At 49.5% G+C, this 21,280-nt stretch overlaps 1 protein-coding gene across 1 annotated transcript in view; it reads left to right on the plus strand.

The window, feature by feature from the left end:
- Positions 1-6,715: 6,715 nt before the first annotated feature.
- The window catches only part of GRK7 (G protein-coupled receptor kinase 7), a 58,328-nt gene continuing 43,763 nt past the window's right edge, over positions 6,716-21,280 (plus strand). The window contains exons 1-2 of the mRNA XM_029073661.2: positions 6,716-7,324; positions 8,075-8,512. Of these exons, the coding sequence (XP_028929494.1) occupies positions 6,716-7,324; positions 8,075-8,512 (1,047 nt within the window). The remainder of the gene's footprint in view (positions 7,325-8,074; positions 8,513-21,280) is intronic.

A 21,280-nucleotide genomic window follows, 5' to 3' on the forward strand; every position in this document is an offset into this window, starting at 1 on the left:
ATCCCTCCATCCTTCCCTACAGTGACTGTAGCTCTCCTGGCCTCTGCGATAAATCCTTCCATCCCTAGATGCAATGGTCCTTACCTTCAACACTGTGCCCATCACTCAACACCCCCCTTGACTCTCTATGCTCTTGCCCTGACTGCCCCCCTGTTCTGGATCATCACCATCGTCTGCTTCCTCCACTCAAACATATTTATTGAGCATATACTGTATGCAGAGCACCGTACTAAACCCATGGGAGAGTTTGCTTCCATAAAATTGGTAGACATGTTCTCTGCTCACAACGAGTTTACATTCCTGACCTCTTGCAGCTGAACATTATTGGCCAAAATCCAGAAGCCAGGGAGAACTCTGCTTCAAATTCACCCTGGCTTTTCATCTCCTCATTATTTCCTGGAACAGTTGGCCATTATTCCAGTGAACGGGGCCACCTTTTTTGTGATGCCCCATTTCATTCATACATCATCTTCCTTTTGTGCTGAAGAACATTTTTGCTTTTAATATGAAACTGCATTTTTATATGCATCATTTCATTCCAGATAAAGATGATAAAATCCCAGCTACTGGGGTGGATAATAGTAAAAAAAAAAATAATGATAATTGGATGTGTCTATCGCTGTTCAAGTCGGCCTCCAATTTGTCTCTCTTTTGTACACTCCTATGTCCCCAGCACAGCACTATGCCCAAATTAGGTGCTCAATAAATGTTAATAATGATTGAAGAAACAATGAGCACTGTGCTTCCATGCTGGTGAGCTGGACTGCATTCCTAGTCCTTGTTATTGGAGAGCTCTCTTTTTTTTTCTAAATGGTATCTGTTAAACGCTTATTGTATGCCAGGCACTGTGCTAAGCGCTGGGATAGATAAGATAATTAGATGGGACACAATCCCAGTCCCACATAGAGCTCATAGTCTAGGGGAGAGTAAGATGTAACCCCTATTTTAAAGAGGAGGTAACTGAGGCACAGAGAAGTTGTGACTTGCCCAAGATCACACAGCGGACAGGTAGAGCCAGGATTAGAACCTAGGTCCTCTGGCTCCCAGGTCCTTGCTCTTTCCACTAGACCCCTGTTGTTTCCTAAGCTAACACTTTAGCCTCCTGTATCGGGTTTGACACAAAGATTTATTGCAGATTACCCTAATCAGAGCTGGTTTACCAGTGATGATGTCCCTGCTATTTGGAAAGTTGTGCTAAGTTTTCATGCTGCCCCAGGCCACTGTATGATCTCACAAAAGTTGCTCAACCTTTCTGAATTTCAGCTTTCCCAGCAGTTAGAGCAGTGCTTGACACATAGTGAGCGCTAAACAAATACAGTTTTTTTTAAAAAAGCAACAAAATAAACTAAAGTGAATACATGCACACACTTGATGGGATCATTTTTTATGGTATTTGTTAAGCGCTTACTATGAGCCAGGCACTCTCCTAAGCACTGGGGTGAGTACAAGCTAATCAATTTGGATACAGTCCCTGTCCCTCATGAGGCTCACAGTCAATCCCCATTTTACAGATGAGGGAACTGAGGCCCAGAGAAGTTAAGTGACTTACCCAAGGTCACACAGATGAGTGGTGGAGCCGAGATTAGAACCCAGGTCCTTCTGACTCCTAGGCCCGTGCTTTATCCACTAGACCACACTGCTCCTCCTTTAGAAAGGCAACAGGAAAGGTCTTGATGTAGCTGTGAAAGTAGCCTCTTATCCCAGAGCTCCTTTTCCTCCCTCCCTGGTATTTGGCCTCCAGTTCAATAACCCAGCCTAGCTCGGCTCCGCTCACGGAAATAATAGTACCAGTGACTCTCCCCGGGAATTGGCCGCGGAGGAAACTCCACTTGTGCTGGACGGGAGGCTTAATAATAATAATGACAATAACAATAATGATGGTATTTGTTAATCACTTACTATGTGCCAGGCACTGTACTCAGCACTGGAGTGGATATGAGCAAATCGAGTTGGGCACAGTACCTGTCCTACATGGGGCTCACAGTCTCAATCCCCATTTTACAGATGAGGGAATTGAGGCGCAGAGAAGTGAAGGGACTTGCCTAAGGTTCCACTGACAGAGGCTTGCATAAGTCTTGAGAAGAACTGTGGGCTGGCCCTCCTAACCACTTCCCAGGCTTCAGCCGGAAACTGTGGGCAAGAGCAATTTGGCAGTCTCCCTGGACTGTGATGTTTCAAGATGAATTTTCAGAAGACAGTTATTTAGTTTGGATTTCATCAATCATTTGTATTTATTGAGTACATACAGTGTTCAGAGCACAGTATTAAGTGCTTGGGAGAGAACCGTACAATAGAGTTGGTAGACATGTTCCCTACCCACAGCAAATTTACAGTCTAGAGGGAGAGACAGACATTAATATAAATAAATCAATTTTGTCTATGGACTTAATAATAATGGTATTTGTTAAGCGCTTACTATGTACAAAGCACTGTTCTAAGCGCTGGAGGGATACAAGGTGATCAGATTGTCCCAGTAGGGCTCACAGTCTTAGTCCCCATTTTACAGATGAGGTAACTGAGGCACAGAGAAGTGAAGTGATTTGCCCAAAGTCACACAGCTGACAAGTGGCAGAGCTGCGATTAGAACCCATGACCTCTGACTCCCAAGTCCGTGCTCTTTCCACTGAGCCACACTGCTTCTCATGGACTTAAGTGATGTGCGGTTGAAGGAGTGGTAGATAAAGAGTGCAAATCCAAATGCTAAGAACAGTGCTTGACATATAGTGACTGCTTAACAAATACAATAAGAATAATAATAAAGTGCAAAAATGGAGAAAGGAGGGTGAGAAGAGAAAATGAGGGCTTAGTCGAGGAAGGCCTCTTGAGATGTGCTTTGAAGGTGGGGAGTGTGATTGTCAGATATAGAGGGAGGGCATTCTAGGCCAGAGGCAGGATGTGGGCAAGATTGAGATACAGCTAGTAGGTTGACATTAGAGGATTAAAGTTTGCGGGCTGGGTTAGAGTAGGAAATCAGGGAGTAGGGGAGGAGGAGGCAAAGTGATTAAGTGCTTTAAAGTTAATGGTGAATTTCCATTTGATGCTAGGTGGATGGGCAACCACTAATGGTTCTTCAGAGGAGTGGGGAAACATAGAGTGTTTTTGTAGAAAATGATCCAGGCAGCTGCCCGGACTGAAGTAGGGACTGGAGTGGGGAGAGACAGCGGGCAGGAAGGTCAGCAAGGAGGCTCATGCAGTAATCAAGGCAGAATAGGGTAAAGCGCCCAGATTAATGTGAAAGCAGTCTGGATGGAGAGGAAAGGGCAGATTTTAGCAATGCTGTGGAGGTTGAATCGACAAGATTTGGTGACAGAAATGAGAGAGATGAGTCATTCATTCATTCAATAGTATTTATTGAGCGCTTACTATGTGCAGAGCACTGTACTAAGCGCTTGGAATGTACAAATCGGTAACAGAGACAGTCTCTGCCCTTTGATGGGCTTACAGTCTAATCGGGGGAGACGGACAGACAAAAACAATAGCAATAAATAAAATCAAGGGGATGAACATCTCATTAAAACAATAGCAAATAGAATCAAGGTGATGTACATCTCATTAGCAAAATAAATAGGGTAATGAAAATATATACGGTTGAGCGGACGAGTTCAGTGTTGAGGGGAGGGGAAGGGAGAGGGGGAGGAGCAGAGGGAAAGGGGAGAAGTGAGGGCTTAGCTGAGGAGAGGTGAAGGGGGGGTAGAGGGGGAGCGAGGGAGCAGAGGGAAAAGGGGAGCTCAGTCTGGGAAGGCCTCTTGGAGGAGGTGAGTTCTAAGTAGGGTTTTGAAGAGGGGAAGAGAATTAGTTTGGCGGGGGTGAGGAGGGAGGGCATTCCGGGACCGCGGGAGGACGTGGCCCAGGGGTCGATGGCCGGATAGGCGAGAACGGGGGACAGTGAGGAGGTGGGCGGCGGAGGAGCGGAGCGTGCGGGGTGGGCGGTAGAAAGACAAAAGGGAGGAGAGGTAGAAGGGGGCAAGGTGATGGAGAGCCTTGAAGCCTAGAGTGAGAAGTTTCTGTTTCGTGCGGAGGTCGATAGGCAACCACTGGAGGTTTTTAAGAAGGGGAGTGATATGCCCAGAGCGATTCTGCAGGAAGATGAGCCGGGCAGCGGAGTGAAGAATAGACTGGAGCGGGGAGAGAGAAGAGGAAGGGAGATCAGAGAGAAGGCTGACATAATAATCCAGCTGGGATATTATGAGAGCCTGTAACAATAAGATAGCCGTTTGGGTGGAGAGGAAAGGGCGGATCTTGGCGATATTATAAAGGTGAGACCGGCAGGTTTTGGTGACGGATTGAATGTGTGGGGTGAACAAGAGAGCCGAGTCAGGATAACACCGTGGTTAGAGGCTTGTGGAGGGTTTGTCTCTATCTATAGCCGAATTGTATGTTCCAAGCGCTTAGTACAGTGCTCTGCACACAGTAAGTGCTCAATAAATATGATCGATTGAATGAATAAATGAATGTCTACAGGTCATGAGTTCGAATCCTGGCTCTGCCACTTGTCAGCTGTGTGACTGTGGGCAAGTCACTTCACTTCTCTGTGCCTCAGTTCCCTCATCTGTAAAAGGGGATTAAGACTGTGAGTCTCACATGGGACAACCTGATTACCCTGTATCTACCCCAGCGCTTAGAGCAGTGCTCTGCACATAGTAAGTGCTTAACAAATACCAAAGTCAGGGGAAGACAGGGTTTGAGTGAGAAGATCTGTTTTGGACATGTTAAGCTTGAGCTGTCAGCAGAACATTGAATTGCCACATCATAGACCTGTGGTAGCTCCCTGCTTGAATAATAATAAAATAATAATAATGATAATGTTAATGAAAATTATCACTGTATTCATTAAATGTTGGTATTTGTTGGTATTTGTTAAGCGCTTACTATGTGCAGAGCACTGTTCTAAGCGCTGGGGTAGACACAGGGGAATCAGGTTGTCCCACGTGGGGCTCACAGTTTTCATCCCCATTTTTCAGATGAGGGAACTGAGGCACAGAGAAGTTAAGTGACTTGCCCACAGTCACACAGCTGACAAGTGGCAGAGCTGGGATTCGAACTCATGACCTCTGACTCCAAAGCCCAGGCTCTTTCCACTGAGCCACGCTGCTTCTCTATTAAATGCTTACTATGTGCCAAGCATTGTATTAAACTCTAGAATAGATCCAAGATAATCAGATCCTACACGATCCCTGTCCCACATAGGGTTTACAGACTAAATAAGAGGGAGGACAGGATCTTAATCCCTATTTGACAGGTAAGGGAAACCAAGGCACAGAGAAGTTAAGAGACTTCACCCACAGCAGGCAAGTGGAAGAGCCGAGATTAGACTTCAGGTCCTCTGCCTCTCAGGCCCATGCTTTTTCCACTAGGCCATACTTCTTCCCAAAGCAGTGGAATCACCCAAACCCTGGCAATCTGGATCTACGGTGGCCTGGAACAGACACGAGGAATACCGTCGATCCTCAGCACCCCAGATCCCCGTCCTCACCTCCCACCCTGTGCGGGGGGTCACAGCTGGGGCCAGGGTCCGGACGGGGATCAGGCGGCAACCCCAGTGGCTGAGGACTGTGAGGCTCCAGGGGATTTGCACTGAGGCTAAGAGGACTTGACAGGGATCACGGCGTTTGACGGAGACTTTGCTAAAGGGCTCTGCCGCCCATTTCTAAACGTGGAGCCAGTGGTCGACGCTGCCAATGTATCTGCCTGGGGAGGGAAGGGGCGGGCTTCCCGCTAGGGTTAAGAATTGTTATTTTCAGACACTGGCCTGCTCTCCGTTGGCAACCGCTCAGTCCCCTGGAAGAGAGAAACCCAGGCCAGCAGACAGGGGTGATTCTGAGCCAAAGCACGGTCCATGGGGTATGGTCCAAGCTGCAAACTGCCAGGGGGAAAAATCCCAGGCCCTTCCTCAATCCCTCATCCTATGTCCCCAGCCTTCCCCGCTGCCCTAAGGTTCTCCCCCTGCTCCCTCACCACCAGTCTGACCTTGCTAATAATTATGGTATTTGTTAAGAGCTTACTATGCGCCAGGCACTGTACTAAGCCCTGCCATGGTTTGGGGTGGAGTGTGGAGCAGAGGCAGGGAATGATGTAGGAGTCTGTGGGAATGATGTCTAGCTGCTCATAAGAGTATAGTAATAACAACTGTATATTTGTAAGCACTCATTATTGCGTCAAGCCCTGGACTAAGCGCTGGGGCCGATACAAGACAATCAAGTCAGAAACAGGCCCTGTCTCACTCGGGGCTCACGGTCTAAATGAGCTTCCGCTCCCGTCTCTGGGTTCCCAGCCCAGGGGGCTCCGAGAGGCAGGCGTCAATCTGACAATCCCAAGACAGGGGGTCCTGGGGCCAAGGGCAAGTCAGGTGGCTGCCTGGGGACGGTCGAGAGGAGAGGTGGGGGCTGGGGAAGCTGGTCAAGACTGGGGAAGCTGGTCAAGATTGATGGTGGACAGGGGCCGGGGGGGTAGCTGGAGCCGCCTCCTGCAGGACTATAGATAGCTATCCCAAAGCTCCTTACCGGCGAAACCTCTTACAATCCGCCCCGAGCGGGCCACAACCCGGGGATTTAGGGACAATCCCCTGAGCGCTATTTAATGGCAGCCAGTGCGGGCGAGAGCCCCAGCCTCGACCCGCGCTCCGCCGGGTCGGTGAAGCTCTCCGGGTCGGTGAAGCTCTCCGGCCGGCCCCCTCGCTCCCGGCGACGCCCCGCCCCGGGCCCCCAAGGCCGCAGCCATGGTGGACATGGGTGGCCTGGACAACCTGATCGCCAACACGGCCTACCTCCAGGCCCGCAAGCCGTCCGACGGGGACAGCAAGGAGATCCAGAAGCGGCGGCGCAGCCTGGCCCTGCCGGGCCGGGAGCACTGCACCACCCTGCGCCAGGCTCTGCCCTCTGATTTCGACAGCCTGTGCGAGCGGCAGCCCGTTGGCCGCCGCCTGTTCCGCGAGTTCCTGGCCACCGTGCCCGCCTACCAGCCGGCCGCCGACTTCCTGGCCGAGGTGTCCGACTGGGAGCTGGCCGAGGAGGGCGAGCCCAAGGAGAGCAGGCTGCGGGCCCTGCTGGCCGACTGCTCGCGGGCTGGGGTCCCAGAGGGCCCGCTGCCCTTCCTGAGCGCCAAGCTGGCGGGCCAGAGCAGCACCGCCCCTGCTGCGGAGGGCCCCGCTGTGGTGGCCCTGGCCAAGGCCGAGACGCTGGCCTTCCTCCGCGACCAGCCCTTCCAGGCCTTCCAGGCCAGTCCTTTCTTCGACCAGTTCCTGCAGTGGAAGGTCTTCGAGCAGCAGCCCGTGACCGACAAGTATTTCTACGAGTTCCGCGTGTTGGGCAAGGGGGGCTTCGGGGAGGTATGGGGGCTGGGGCCGAGAAGGGGATGGGTGCCTGGGAGGGGAGATATGGGGGGGTGGGGTCAGGGCGGGGCTGGGAGGGACAGGAAATGGGGGGGTGGGACCCCAGAGGGGCGGGAGGTGAAGACAACAGACAGGGCAGGAAGCAGCGGCCGGAGGGAGGAGGAAAGTGTGGCCTAGTGGATAGAGCAAGGACCTGGGAGTCAGAAGGACCTGGGTTATAATCCAGGCTCAGCCACTTGTCTGCTGGGTGACCTTGGGAGTGTCATTTCACTTCTCTGGGCCACAGTTCCTTCATCTGGAAAATGGGGATTAAGACTGTGAGCCCCATATGGGACAGGGACCGTGTACAACTTGATTAGCTTCTATCTACCCCAGTGCCTAGTACAGTGCCTGGCACATAGTAAGCGCTTAACAAATACCAAAAAATAAAAAAGAGTTGTCTTTTCCCAGGCTGACCAGCCAGGGCTCAAAGTCACAGGGAGAGAGTGGTAGCCACCCAGCCCCCTTGGCCCATCCACCAAGAGGATGGCTTCTCACAGGGCCTCCGGTCCTGGAAGCAGCTTAACCGGCTCTACCCGGGGCTGCCCTGTCGATAGGAGATACTCAGAGCGGGGAAGCCACAAGGAGATCAGCGAGGGCCCAGATCAGCTGTCTGCCCTCGGACTCGGTTCCCCTCCTGGCCGGCGGCCACTCGGTGCTCCTACTTCCCTCCTCCCCAATGCCCCCGCCCTCTCCCTGCCCCCGCAGGTCTGTGCAATCCAGGTGAAGAACACGGGCAAGATGTACGCCTGCAAGAAGCTGGACAAGAAGCGCTTGAAGAAGAAGAGCGGAGAGAAGATGGCCCTGCTGGAGAAGGAGATCCTGGAGAAGGTGAATAGCCCCTTCATCGTCACGCTGGCCTACGCCTACCAGAGCAAGACCCACCTGTGCCTGGTCATGAGCCTGATGACCGGCGGGGACCTCAAGTACCACATCTACCACGTGGGAGAGCTGGGCCTGGAACCGGCGCGTGTCCTCTTCTACTCGGCCCAGATCACCTGCGGCATCTTGCACCTGCACTCCATCCGCATCGTCTACCGGGACATGAAGCCTGAAAACGTGCTCCTGGACGACCGCGGAAACTGCAGGCTCTCGGACCTGGGGCTGGCCGTGCAGATCAGAGATGGCCAGTCCATCGTGCAGAGGGTGAGTCGCCCGGCACGGCCCCCGGCGGGGGGACTCGGGGGACGGAGGGTTGGGGGCGCTGCAGGCCACGGCGGACGGGAGGAGTTGTTCTATTTACATGGTCAATAGAGTCTTAAGTCCCAGGAATTGGCTTGCTCCTTAAGACTTCTTATGGGGTCACTTGGTTCCAAATGGCAGGTGGCAAAGGGATTTGGCTAACTGACCCCCTGCAGGCCGCGGGCGGGATGCTGGCTCCAGTCACTCAGTCATTCAGTCGTATTTATTGAGCATTTACTGAGTGCAGAGCCCTGTACTAAGCACTTGGGAGAGTACAAAAGAACAAAACAACAGACGCATTCCTTGCCTACAGTGAGCTTACAGTCCAGTGCCCCAAGGGGAAGGACAGTGGCCAACTGACCTGTGATGGGAGAAGGGAGCTGGAAGGCCTGGGTTTAGCGGGCCGGGACCGGGAAAGGAACAGCCACCCCGGGGCATGTGCGTTTGGGAACTGCTGGGATCGGAGTAGACAGACAAGAGGCTGGACTCCCACCGGTCCCACGGAGGCCTTGAACCAGCTCCATTAGACCATCAGCTCCTCGAGGGCACTGATGGTATCCACCAACTCTGTCTTGTTGAACTCTTCCAGTCAATCAGTTGTATTTATTGAGGCCTTACTGTGTGCACTGTACTAAGTGCTTGGGAGAATACAGTGCAACAGAGTTAGTAGACAAGTTCCCTGCTCACAGTGAGCTCGGTCTAGAGAGGGAAACAGACATTAATATAAATAAATAAATAAGTGCTTACAACAGCATTTAATAAATACCATTGATCGATTGACTCTGAGGCACTTGAGCCAAGAGGCGTCTCTGCCACAGACCTGGGGCCTTGAGAGATTTGGGCTGGCTGCTCCTCGTCACCCTTTCCCCCCTCTCCAACTGAGTCCCATTAGAAATGGGAGAGGGGGTCCTTGGTCTCAGGCCATCTGCACTGGCCTGAGGTCATCCCCGGAAGCCCCGCTCCACGGCTGTGAGGTCCCGTGACATCTGGGGTCCCAAAAGACGGGAAGAGGCAGCCGTCGCTGGTGTTTTGGGAGCCGGAAAATGCCACTGGTTCAGTTCTGAGCTGGCCACTGTCAGGCCAGCTCCCACCCCGCCGCCTCTTGGCGCCAGAGAAAGCAATCTTTCTCCCCGGCCGAGGCAGCTTCGAACTTTCCAGAAAAGCATCCACCTTCAATGGGTCTCTCTGGCCACAGGGTTTCCAGACAGGGTCCGGCCATTCAGGGTCCAGTGACCAAGGAGCTGGGACCGGTCAGAAGGTGTCCTGTGCTTCCTGTCACTATACTCCGACACGAGGAGAAGGATCCGTCTCTCCCCACCCGCCTCAGCCTGGATCTGATGGGGTTTATCCAACTGCACGTTTGCTCAGACCCTAGATCCAGAGCCGGGAGGAAGGCCAGATGGGGATCTGGGGCCTGGTGGTCCGGGTGCAGGGCCAGGCCAACCCATGGAGCCCACAGGCCCAAGCCAGAGGGAGGTTTGGCTCATGATTGGACTGACCCCTAAACCCTAAAACCCAAGCCCTTTGGAGGTTTTAGGCCAGAGCATCACAGCTCCATGCATGGACGGTGTGTCCCCCAGAACTCCTGGTACTGCCTCTTCCTACAGTAGCTAAGACCTCCTCAATGGAGCAGTTGCACCTCAAAGTAAGCCTGGAGCCACTTCTAGGTTGGTCCAGAGATGGGTTCAGGCAGGTTCAGATGGGCTCAAAGGGTTCTGGTCTGGGAGAGGGCCATTTGTTAGCCCAAGTGTCTTGTTGGTCCAAATAGCTTTTTAATTATCATTATTATTTTTATTATTGTGACATTTGTGAAGTACTTACTATGTGCCAGGCACTATACTACGCACTGGGGTAGATCAGGTAGGACATAGATCAGGTAGGACACAGTCCCTGTCCTACCTGTGACTCACAGTCTTTAATCCCCATTTTACAGATGAGGAAAATGAGGAACAGAAAATAATAATAATAATTATGGTATTTGTTAAGTACTTACTATGTGCCAAGCACTTTTCTAAGCGCTGAAATAAATACAAGGTAATCAGGTTGGACCCAGTCCCTATCCCACATGGGGCTCACAGTCTCAATCCTCATTTTACAGATGAGGTAACTGAGGCCCAGAGAAGTGAAGTGACTAGTCCAAGGTCACACAGCCGACAAGTGGTGGAGCCGGGATTAGAAACCGGGTCCTTCTGATCCTAATATCGGTACTTGTTAAGTGCTTACTATTTGCCAAGCACTGTTCTAAGCACTGGGGTGGATACAAGTTAATCAGATTAATGCGTTTCTCTAGCCGTAGGGATTCTAGACAGGGTCCAGCCATTCAGGGACCAGTGACCATGGAGCTGGGACGGATCAGGAGGTGTCCTGTGCCCCTGCCGCTCCACTCAGGCACCAGGAGGAGACTCCTATCTCTCCTCCCGACCCCCAACTCTGTCTCTCCCCTCCCTTCCAGCCCAGATATCAGCTTACTATGAGTGCTTACTCTGGAGAGAGCATTGTACTAAATGCTAGGGAAAGTACAGTACAATCTAGAGAAAAAGTCTAGAGAAAAAGAACGTGGCCTAGTGGAAAGATCAAGAGCCTGGGAGTCAGAGGATCTGGTTTCTAAACCCCCCTCTGCCACTTACCTGCTGTGTGATCTTGGGGAAGTCACTTAACTTCTTTGTGCCTCAGTTACCTCGTCTGCAAAGTGGGGATTCAATACCTTTGCTCCCTCCTCCTGAGAAGGCGAGCCGCTTGTGGGACCTGATGATCTTGTATCTTCCCCAGAGCTTAGTCCAGTGTTTGGCTCATAGTAAGCACTGAACAAATGCCAATTATTATTATTATTGTTAGGGGGGAAACAGACATTAAAATACATTAAATGGGTGAAATGGGGCTTGGATGAATGTCAGGTTCGAGGCTAGAGGATTTTGACTACTGAATCCCTCAGACCCCAGGGCCACATTTGGGGACAATTCAGGAGCAGAAATAGTGTGGCCGGGACTTCTGCATGGTTTGTCTGCTCTGTTTCCCTGTCCAATTGCTCTGTTTCTCTGTCTATCCACTCTGCATTTTCCTCTCTGACTGATCTGGATTTATTTGTCTTACAGTTTTCCATTTCCCTGTCTAACTAACCTCCCCTTTCCTGTCTGTGGGTTCTATCCCTGTCAGACTGGATTGTGTTTCGCTTATTTATTAATTCAGTCAGCCCATAAGCCAGACTGTGAGCTTTTTGTTAGGAAAGAGTTAAAGGGAGAGAAAGTTAAAAGCCTTGCACTCAAATAGGTTACAATCTAATGGGGTTCAGGCAAACATAAATTATATGCATACAGTCAGAGCAGCAGGCAAAATATAGATAAAATAGATACATTGGACTAAAATAGTATAAACAAAGCAATCTATATAACAGCAATCTGCATAACGCTATGAAGCAGCATGGCATAGTGGAAAGAACACAGGCCTGGGAGTCAGAGGGTTCTAATCCTGGCTCTGCCACGCGTCTACTGTCTCACCGTGGGTAAGTCACCTCCTGTGCCTCAGTCCCCTCATCTGTAAAATGGGGATTAAAAATGTGAGTCCCATCTGGGATAGGGAGTGTGTCCAACCCAATTAGCTTGTATCTACCCCAGTGCTTATTATAGTTCCTGGTACATAGTAAGAGCTTAACAAATACCATTAAAAAAAGCCCCCAAACCTATATATAGATAGCTAGATTTCAATGAACCGAGATAGATAGATAGATAGATAGATAGATAGATAGATAGATAGATAGATAGATAGATAGATAGATATGAGGCCGAGGGTGGCTTTGCAGATGTCATGAACTGGTGGAGTTTAATCAGAGAATGCTTCTTGGAAGTGATGGGTTTTCAGGAAGAATTTGAAAATCTGGTGGATTTGAAAGGGGTGTGAATTCCAGCCAGAGCAACAGTCATCAGTTAAAGGGTGAGCGGATGGAGAATACAGTACCTGGCACATAGTAAACTCTTAACAAAGACCATAAGAAATTATTTGAAAAAAGAGAGGTGAGAGGATGATGCAGGGTTAAAAGATGAGCTTGGGAGGCAAGGACTCAGTATAGTGCTCTAAAAAATGCCATTGGTTGATTGAGGAGTTGAAGAGCAAAAGCTGGGAAGTAAGGAGAGAAGAGAGTGGGTGTGTAAGAAGCGTACTAGTCAGCGGTCAGGGGTTTCTGCTGGATGCAGAAGTACGCGGTTTTGGAGGAGTTGAAAGATGTCTGCCTAGTGACATTTTATAAGGTCATACGAATGGGAGGGTGACGCATAGAGTGGAGAGGGCAGAGATTGGAAACGGGGAGGTCTCAATGGCCTCTTGGGAGTATACAGGAAGTATTATAGCCTGCAGGATTTAGAGGCAGATGGAATGTGAGTTAAAAGCCAGCAAGGAGTCAAAGATTGCAACATCACGGTGGTGAGTTTCTGGGAAAGGGAAGACTACTCTACGCTTTCCTCTCCTCTACAGTGAAGAGACCTGGCTCCAGGATTGAGAGAAGCTCCAGAGTCATTGTCATTCAGTTGTATTTATTGAGCTCTTACTGTATGCGGAACACTGTACTAAGGGCTTGGAAGAGTACAGTACAGCAATAAACAGAGAAGCAGCGTGGCGCAGTGGAAAGAGCATGGGCTTTGGAGTCAGGGCTCATGAGTTCGAATCCCAGCTCTGCCACTTGTCAGCTGTGTGACTGTGGGCAAGTCACTTAACTTCTCTGTGCCTCAGTTCCCTCATCTGTAAAATGGGGATTAAGACTGTGAGCCCCACGTGGGACAACCTGATTCCCCTATGTTTACCCCAGCGCTTAGAACAGTGCTCTGCACATAGTAAGCGCTCAACAAATACCAAAAAAAAAAAAAAAAAACAGACACAGTCCCTGCCCTCATTGAGCTTACAGCTTAGAGGCCAGAAGGGCCGGGAAAGAATGGCAAAGGGTTTATCTTGGCAATCCGGCTAGCAAACCCAGGACCGACAGCCTCCATCAGAATCTAGTCTAATGTTTTATGTTTGTTGTTTGCGTGTTTTGTTTTTAATGGTATTCAGTAAGCGCTTACTACGTGCCCTTCTCAGCACCACAGCACTTATGTACGTATCTGTAGTTTATTTGTACTGATGTCTGTCTCCCCCCACCGAGACTGTAAGCTTGCTGTGGGCAGGAAAAGTGTCTGTTTATTTTTGTCTTGTATTCTCCCAAGAGCTTAGTACAGTGCTCTGCATACACTGTGTTCAATAAGTATGATTGAATGAATGAATGACTGTACTAAGATCTGAGGTAGGCACAAACTAATCAGGTTGGCCACAGTCCCTATCCCACATGGGGCTCACAGTCTTAATCCCCATTTTCCAGATGAGTTAACTGAGGCACAGAGAACTGAAGTGACTTGCCCAAAGTCACACAGCAGACAAGTGGTGGAGTCAGAATTAGAACCCAGGTCCTTCTGACTCACAGGCCTGTGCTCTGTCCACTAGGCCACACTGCTTTTCAATGCTTTATCCCCAAGAGACTGGTCATGGGGCAGATGTATCGGTTAGACCCAGCAGACCGACACTGACATGAGAAGCAGCATGGCTGAGGGGAAAGCACACCAGCCTGGGAGTCGGAGGACCTGGGTTCTAATCCCTGCTCTGCCACCTGCCAGCTAGGTGAGACCTTGGGCAAGTCATTTAATTCATTCAATCAATCATATTTGAATCGTATTTGATTTCTGTGCTTTGGTTCCCTCATCTGAAGACGGCGATCCAATACCTGTTCTCCTTCCTACTTAGACCGTGAGCCCCATGTGGGACAGGGTCCGTCCAACCTGATTATCTTGTATCCACCCCAGTTCTTAGCACAGTGCTTGGCACCTAGTTAGCGCTTGACAAATACCACAGTTATTACGGAGCAGGGAGCAATTCGGCTTATCCTGCCCTCCATGAGACGCAGCGTGGCGCAGGCCTGGAAGTCAGAAGGACCTGGTTTCTAATTCCGGCTCCACCATGTGTCTGCTGTGTGACCTCGGGCAAGTCATTTTACTTCTCTGAGCCTCAGTTACCTCATCTGTAAAGTGGGTATGAAGAGTGTGCGCCCCAGGTGGAACAGGGACTGTGTCCAACCTGATTAATTTGTATCTACTCCAGCACTTAGAACAGTGCTTGGTACATAGTAAGTGCTTAAAGTACCATTATTATTATTATTAATAATAATTATTATTGCTACCCCATGACTCTCCTTTCCTCTCCATCCAAACCGCTACCATTTGTACCGTTTGTAACGTTAGTACAATCACTCATCCTAACCCGACTGGATTACTGTATCAGCCTCCTGTCTCTCCCCACAAGCAGCGTGGCTCAGTGGAAAGAGCCCGGGCTTGAGAGTCAGAGGTCATGGGTTCAAATCCCGGCTCAGCCACTTGTCAGCTGTGTGACTTTGGGCAAGTCACTTAACTTCTCTGGACCTCAGGTACCCCATCTGTAAAATGGGGATTAAGACTGTGAACCCCACGTGGGACAACCTGATCACCTTGTATCCTCCCCAGCGCTTAGAACAGAGCTTTGCACATAGTAAGTGCTTAACAAATGCCATTATTATTATTATTCACTCTGCTGCCCAGATTACCTTTCTACAGAAACGTTCTGGGCATGTCACCCCCCTCCTCAAAAATTCCCAGTGGTTGCCTGTCAATCTCTGAATCAAACAAAAATTCCTCACTCTTGGCTTCAAAGCTCACTATCACCTTGCCCCTTCTTACCTCTCCTCCCTTCTCTCCTTCCACATCCCAGCCCACACATTCCGCTCCTCTGCCGCCGCTAACCTCCTCACTGTATCTCAATCTCACCTCTCTCGCTGCCGATCCTAGGCCCACATCCTACCTCTGGCCTGGAATGCCCTTCCTCCTCAAATCTGCCAAACAATCATATTTCTCCCCTTCAAAGCCCTACCGAAGGGTCACCTCCTCCAAGAGGCCTTCCCAGACTAAGCCCCCCTTTTCCACAGCTCCTCCTCCCCTCCGCTTTGCCCCCACTCGCTCCCTTTGCTCTACCCGCCTCTTCCCGCCCCACAGCACTTGTGTATTTATGTACGTATCTGTAATTCTACTTATTTATATTGATGCCTGCTTGCTTCTTTTGATGTGTATATATATCTATAATTCTATTTATTTCTACTGATGCATGTGTACTTGTTTTGATGTCTGTTTCCCCATTTCTAGACTGTAAGCCCGGTGTGGGCAGGGATTGTCTATATTGCTGAATTGTACTTTCCAAGTGCTTAGTGAGCTCGTTGTTGGGCAGGGATTGTCTCTATCTGTTGCCTAATTGTAACTTCCAAGCACTTAGTACAGTGCTCTGCACATAGTAAGCACTCAGTAAATATGATTGAATGAATGAATGAATGCAGCCCCACGTGAGCCCCACGTGAGACAACCGGATTCCCCTGTGTCTACCCCAGCGCTTAGAACAGTTCTCTGCACATAGCAAGCACTTAACAAATAGCAATATTATTATTATACAGTGCTCTGAACACAGTAAGTGCTCAATAAATATGATTGAATGAATGAATGACTCAGTGAACAAGGACAGGGTTGTGGGAGGGTGGGTTCCAGGGGCTTCTGAAAGGTAAGGATTCATGGCAGATGACCTTTGCTAGCGTTCCCTATGCTTCAGGGGCCACGGGACCCAATTGATCATTCATGGTGCAGAAGCTGGACAATTTCAATCAATCAATGGTATTTATTGAGTGCTTACTCTGTGCAGAGCACTTGTACTACGCCCTTCAGAGAGTACAGGAGAGTTAGTAGACGTGATTCCCGCCCTCAAGGACTTTACAACCTAGTGGGGGGAGACAGACACTAAAATAAATACCGATAGGAGTAAAGCAACAAATTTCAAGATAGTACCTAAGGGCTAAGGGGTGGGGGTGGGATTTGATTACTCAAGGATTAGGGGACAGTGAAGTGCTGAAATGGAAGTTGGGACAGGGGAGGACTGACTCGAAGGCCAAAGAGGCCAGGACCATGGAGGCCAATCTCGGGTCTGTGGCCTCGCTACAGCACTTAGGACAGTGCTCAGCACTTAGAACAGTGCTTTGCACATAGTAATAATAATAATAATAATAATGTTGGTATTTGTTAAGCACTTACTATGTGCAGAGCACTGTTCTAAGCGCTGGGGGAGATACAGGGTAATCAGGTCGTCCCACGTGAGGCTCACAGTACCCATTTTACAGATGAGGTAACTGAGGCACAGAGAAGTTAACTGACTTGCCCACAGTCACACAGCTGACAAGTGGCAGAGCCGGGAGTCGAACCCATGACCTCTGACTCTGAAGCCCAGGCTCTTTCCACTGCCATCATTATTATTGTTATTATCATTATTATTATTGTTATTATTATTATTTCCCAGCATCTCTTCCCCAAACCCAGCCCTGACTTCCCCATTCATCCCCTCCCCAACCCCCTCTCAGACGCTGTGGGCTGGGTTATGTTTGCCCTGCAGAGACTGCTGGGATATGTAGGTGCCAACTGGGGTCACCACCTTTGGGTGTTTAGATTGATTTCCAAATGCGTACAATAATAATAATAATAATTATAATGATGGTATTTGTTAAGCGCTTACTATGTGTAAAGCACTGTTCTAAGCGCTGTGGGGGATACAAGGTAATCAGGTTGTCCCACGTGAGGCTCACAGTCTTCATCCCCATTTTACAGATGAGGTAGCTGAAGCCCAGAGAAGTTAAGTGACTTGCCCAAAGTCACACAGCTGACAAGCGGAGGAGCCGGGATTAGAACCCTTGACCTCTGACTCCCAAGCCCGGGCTCTTTCCACTGAGCCACGTTGAGTATCAGAGCCGCACAACTGCAGAGCAACAGCGGAGGCAGGACAGGCCATGGATCAGGCTGCAGTTTTAAATCTTTTGGGGCTACATTCCGCTAGAGCGTAAGCTCCTTGTGGGCAGGGACCAAATCTTGTGCTCCTGTTGTGCTTTCCCAGGGTTTAGGAGAGTGTATTGAACCCAGCGGGTGCTCAATAAAAGTCTTGACTGCTACTGGGCCGTGACTCTGTAGGAGGGCCAGCTGCCGCAAAGCCCCTGGATTTCAAATAATAAAATTGGGGTGTTTGTTAAAAACTTACCTTGCACCAAGCACTGTGCTAAATGCCGAGGTGGATACAAGATAATCAGGTTGGACACGGTCCCTGCCCCACATGGGGCTCAGTCGAAGTAGGCGGAGAAAAGATATCTAACCCTCATTTTACCGATGAGGAAACTGAGGCACAGAGAGGTTAAGCCATTAGGCCACACTGCTTCTCATGATAGATGATATAAGGAATGAAAGAGCGTCAAAATGGAGCTCTGCTCATTCTGTTGTACTCTCCCAAGTGCTTAGCTCCGTGCTCTGCACATAGTAAGCGCTCAGTAAATATGATTGATTGATTGATTGATTGGAATGCAAGCACGATGTTTCTCAGTCTGGAGCTGGGCTGGAGAGCCCCTGGACCCATCCTACCTGTAGGATTGCTCCCTGATGGCGGTAATAATAATAGTGGTATTTGTTAAGCGCTTACTCTATGCCGAGCACTGTTTTAAGCACTGAGCCAGCTCCTTTCACCTAAGCAGTGTTAACATCCACACTGATACTGATCAGGGCTTACAGTGGGCAAAGCACTGGGCTGAACCGTGTGGAAGGTAAAAGACAGAGATTCAGAGATAATAATAGCAAAAATAACAATAATGATAGTCATAATAATTATGATAATTATTAAGTGCTTACTATGTGCCAAGCAATGTACTAGTCATAAGAAAACCAAATCAGACCGTGTCCCTGTCCCTCACAGGGCTCATAGGGAGGGAGAGCGGGTATTTAATCCCCACTTTGCAGATGAGGAAACTGAGGCATCGAGAAGTTAAGTGACTTGCCCAAGGTCACAGAGCAGACAAGTGGTGGAGCCGGGATTAGAACCTAGTTCTCCTGATTCCCAATTCCATAGTCTTTCCTCTAGAACAAGCTGACCTCCACATGGTCTTGATCCACAAGGAGCTGGCAACCTAATGGGGAGTGCTTGTCCGCTCAATTGTATATATTTTCATTACCTTATTTATTCTGTTAATGAGATGTACATCACCTTGATTCTATTTATTGCTATTGTTTTAATGAGATGTTCATCCCCTTGATTATATTGCTATTGTTTTTGTCCGCCCGTCTCCCCCGATTAGACTGTGAGCCCGTCAATGGGCAGAGACTGTATCTGTTGCCGATTTGTACATTCCAAGCGCTTAGTACAGTGGTCAGCACATAGTAAGCGCTCAATAAATACTATTGAATGAATGAATGAGTGGAAGGGAAAACACACAGGGAGAGACCGACAGGTAGAAATTCAGCAAAAATAGCAGCTACAGGTAACAGTTCAATGAATCAATCAGTGGTATTTATTCAGTGCTTACTATGTGCAGAGCGCTTACTAAGCACTTGAGAGAATACAATACAACAGAATTAACAGACACATCCCCTGCCCATAACGAGCTTTCAGTCTAGATGGGGAGACCGGCAATATGAGTAAAGAAGTAATTTATAATACATAATTTAAATATATGTCCATAAATGCCCTGGGTTTGGGGGTGGGGGCATAGATCAAAGGTCCCAGATCCAAGTGCATCAACGATGCAGATGGGAGAGCGAGCCAGGGAAAAGAGGACTTAATCCAGGGATTAAAGTTTTGAAGTTGGAGAGGGTGGGGGTCTGGCATCTATAGAGGGAGAGGGAGTTCCAGGTTTGGAGGAGGACATGGGGAAGAAGTCGGCTCCTTTCCACACCCCACAGCTTCACTTTCCACCCACTTAACTGGTCCAGCTGTGGCTGCCGCTCTCCACAAGTTGCCCCCTGAAACCACCGCTGCCCCCTCTTCTGTGGTGTCCAGTGGAGTTGGGGGCTGTCTGACCTCAGACCATCCCCTACCCGCACCGGCCGCTCCGGCCCATGTGATGCTGGGCTTCTGCCCATCCCACACTCCGGCGAGGGAGGCCACTGGGTGAGCCAGGATTGGGGGGAGAGGGGAAGTTTCTCAACCCTGACAAAAGGCTCAATAGGGCACTCAGACCTGGGATCCACCTCCCCTCCCAGGGAGAGCCCCCCCACCTCCCCACTCCCTATGGACCTGTGTGGCCTTGAACACTGGGCAGGCCAAGACGGGCCTGGTCCAGACCCTCAATCTGGCCAACATGGGCTCTTCTAATGCCAACCTTATTATTAATAATAATAATAATAATGATATTTGTTAAGCTCTTACTATGTGCCAAGCACTGTTCTAAGCACTAGGGTAGCTACAAGTTAATTGGATTGGACACAGACCCTGTTCCACACAGGACTCACAGTCTTAATCCCCATTTTACAGATGAGGTAACTGAGGCCCAGAAAAGTGAAGCAACTTGCCCAAGGTCATACAGCAGACATGTTTCGTAGTCGGAATTAATAATAATGTTGGTATTTGTTAAGCGCTTACTATGTGCCGAGCACTGTTCTAAGCGCTGGGGTAGATACGGGGTAATCAGGTTGTCCCACGTGAGGCTCACTGTTAATCCCCATTTTACAGATGAGGTAACTCAGGCACAGAGAAGTTAAGTGACTTGCCCACGGTCACATAGCTGACAAGTGGCAGAGCCGGGATTCGAACCCATGACCTCTGACTCCAAAGCCCACACTCTTTCTACTGAGCCACGCTGCTTCTCTTGGAATTAGAACCCAAGACCTTCTGACTCCCAGGCCCGTGCTCTAATCCACTAAATCACACAGCTTCTCCACTGAAGTACCTTCTCACTGTACCTCGGTCTTGCCTATCTCGCTGCCGACCCCTCGCCCACATCCTGCCTCTGACCTGGAACACCCTCCTTCTTCATATCCAACAGAAAATTGCTCTCCCTGCCTTCGAAGCCTTATTGAAAGCACATCTCCTCCAAGAGGCCTTCCCTGACTAAGCCCTCCTTTCTTCCTCCCACTCCCTTCGGGGTCACCCTGACTGGATCCCTTTATTCATCACCCCTCCAGTCCCAAAGCACTTATGTCCTGTCTTGTCTTATGCTGTTGAGTCACCTCTGACCCATATTCATTCATTCATTCATTCAATAGTATTTATTGAGCACTTACTATGTGCAGAGCACTGTACTAAGCGCTCAGAATGTGCAAATCGGTAACAGATAGAGACAGTCCCTACCCTTTGACGGGCTTACAGTCTAATCGACTGTAACCCATATCGATTCCATGGACACATCTCTCCCAGAAGGCCCCACCTCCATCTGCAATCATTCTGGTAGTGGATCCTTAGAGTTTTCTTGGTAAAAATACGGAAGTGGTTTACCATTGCCTTCTTCCGCGCACTAAAATCCAGTCTCTGCCCTCGACTCTCTCCCGTGCTGCAGCTGCCCAGCACCGGTGAGTTTTGACTTGTAGCAGATTGCCTTCCACTCTCTAGTCACTGCCCAAGGTAAGAATGGAATGGTTATGTCTCTGCCTCACTCTCCCTCCCAAAGTCGAGACTAGTAGAGTACTGGACACTCTCCAGGTGTGACCCTGAGAGGGAAGCGCCTATGTACGAATCTGTAATTTATTTATATTAATGTCTGTCTCCCCCTTTAGGCTTTAAGCTTGTTGTGGGCAGGAAATACAGTGTCTGTTATATTGTTATGTTGTCCGCTCCCAAGCGCTTAGTATAGTACTCTGCATGCAGTAAGCACTCAATAAATACAATTGACTGACTGACTGACCCACA

The sequence above is a fragment of the Ornithorhynchus anatinus genome, chromosome 1 (genome assembly GCF_004115215.2).
Source record: "Ornithorhynchus anatinus isolate Pmale09 chromosome 1, mOrnAna1.pri.v4, whole genome shotgun sequence".
Taxonomy (NCBI): Eukaryota; Metazoa; Chordata; class Mammalia; order Monotremata; family Ornithorhynchidae; genus Ornithorhynchus; species Ornithorhynchus anatinus.